Genomic DNA, 1512 nt, shown 5'->3' with positions numbered 1-1512 from the left:
AATACTATTGCAAATCTATGTCTTAAAAATAATTCTAAATAATTATTTCACATTTGGGGCCTTATTTCCCTCAATAAAATCTTCTAAGCCATCATTAAGATAATGTTCCTGGGCTGGTGTAACTCAATTCTCTGCACCTGCCCAGCATTCATGAAGAAGAGGATTCTGTCCTAGGGACAGCAAGGTCATAAAAAGGAGAAAATGTTCCCAAGTGACACAATGTTTGGTGTTTTTCTAGTCTCGCAGCTGTGCGTGGGAGTCGCGGGGAACTTGTTCCTCTTCCTGTTGTACATGCACACCTTCTCAGTCCAGCGTCACATGAAGCTTATGGATCCCATTTTTTCCCACCTCACCTTGGCCAATACTTTGACAATCACGTTCACATTGACACCACATATAGCGTCATCCTTTGGAGTAAGACGATTTTTGGACGATGTTGGTTGCAAAGCAGTCCTGTATATGTTCAGAGTGACGCGGGGTGTTTCCATCTGCACCACCTCTCTCCTGAGTGCACTTCAAGCCATCACTGTCAGCCCCAGGAACTCTAAGTGGGCGTGGCTTAAATTTAAGCTCCCTACATGGACTTGTCCCTCCTTCCTTTTCTTCTGGATCATCAACATGCTTATATACATCCACGTCATTGAAACCATAACAGCCACTAGAAATTTGACTCTGGTTGGTCGTGCCTATGTCCATCCATACTGCCAAACCAGGCAGTTTGGAAACCAAAACGTAGGGACATTTCTAAGTGCCACCTTGATTCATGACCTGGTGTTTGTGCCCTTCATGATCTGCACCAGCCTGTACATGGTGAACCTCCTCTACAGACACCACAGGAGAGCCCAGCACCTCCACAGCTCCCGCGTCTCCTCCCAGACATCTCCTGAACACAAAGCCACCCGCACCATCCTCCTGCTTGTAAGTTGCTTCGTGGTCTTTTACTTCTCACAAAACTATGTGACTCTTTATTCCTTTTATGCACACAAGAAAATCCCAAGCCTGGAGGGGCTGAGTGGAGCTTTATCTTCATGCTACCCAACCATCTGCCCATTTTTGCTGATGAAAAATAATAAAATTGTTTCCCAATTTACTTCATCCTTTTCACAATAAGAATTACAGGTTTCCAAAGAGCATTTGATGGCTGAACTGACCCACCATGCTTATAAAGAAGAGAGTCCCTCATGATTCATCTGGGAAAAGGTTTTTTCTTGTTAACTTGACCACTTCAAATGGCACTAGTCTGAATTCATATGCTATACAAATCTATTGTGCTCTCACAGTTAGGAGACTTAGTTGGAGTAAGTGTATGTGTGTATCACTGCAACAATTTTCATATTGATTACATCCTTAAATTACTATTCTTTTTAAAGTGAGTATATTTTCTATGTGACATTAAAATGATTTATCTGCTTGCTTTGGCTTTTTTAAATACAGCTAAGAAAATATAAAATTACATTTGTTGATTTCATACTTCTATTAAAATGTGCTGGCCTAAGAAACTGCTTCTATGTA

General features: G+C 41.5%; 1 protein-coding gene across 1 annotated transcript; it reads left to right on the top strand.

The window, feature by feature from the left end:
- The first annotated feature begins 219 nt into the window (after positions 1–219).
- On the top strand, positions 220–1110 carry LOC143638136 (vomeronasal type-1 receptor 4-like). The gene has a single exon (XM_077105666.1). The coding sequence runs from the start codon at positions 220–222 to the stop codon at positions 1108–1110; it is 891 nt and encodes a 296-aa protein (XP_076961781.1).
- Positions 1111–1512: the final 402 nt, after the last annotated feature.

The sequence above is a fragment of the Callospermophilus lateralis genome, chromosome 18 (assembly GCF_048772815.1).
Source record: "Callospermophilus lateralis isolate mCalLat2 chromosome 18, mCalLat2.hap1, whole genome shotgun sequence".
Lineage (NCBI taxonomy): Eukaryota > Metazoa > Chordata > Mammalia > Rodentia > Sciuridae > Callospermophilus > Callospermophilus lateralis.
The sequence above is the reverse complement of the archived record's forward strand: the minus strand, read 5'-3'. Positions and strand labels throughout refer to the sequence as shown.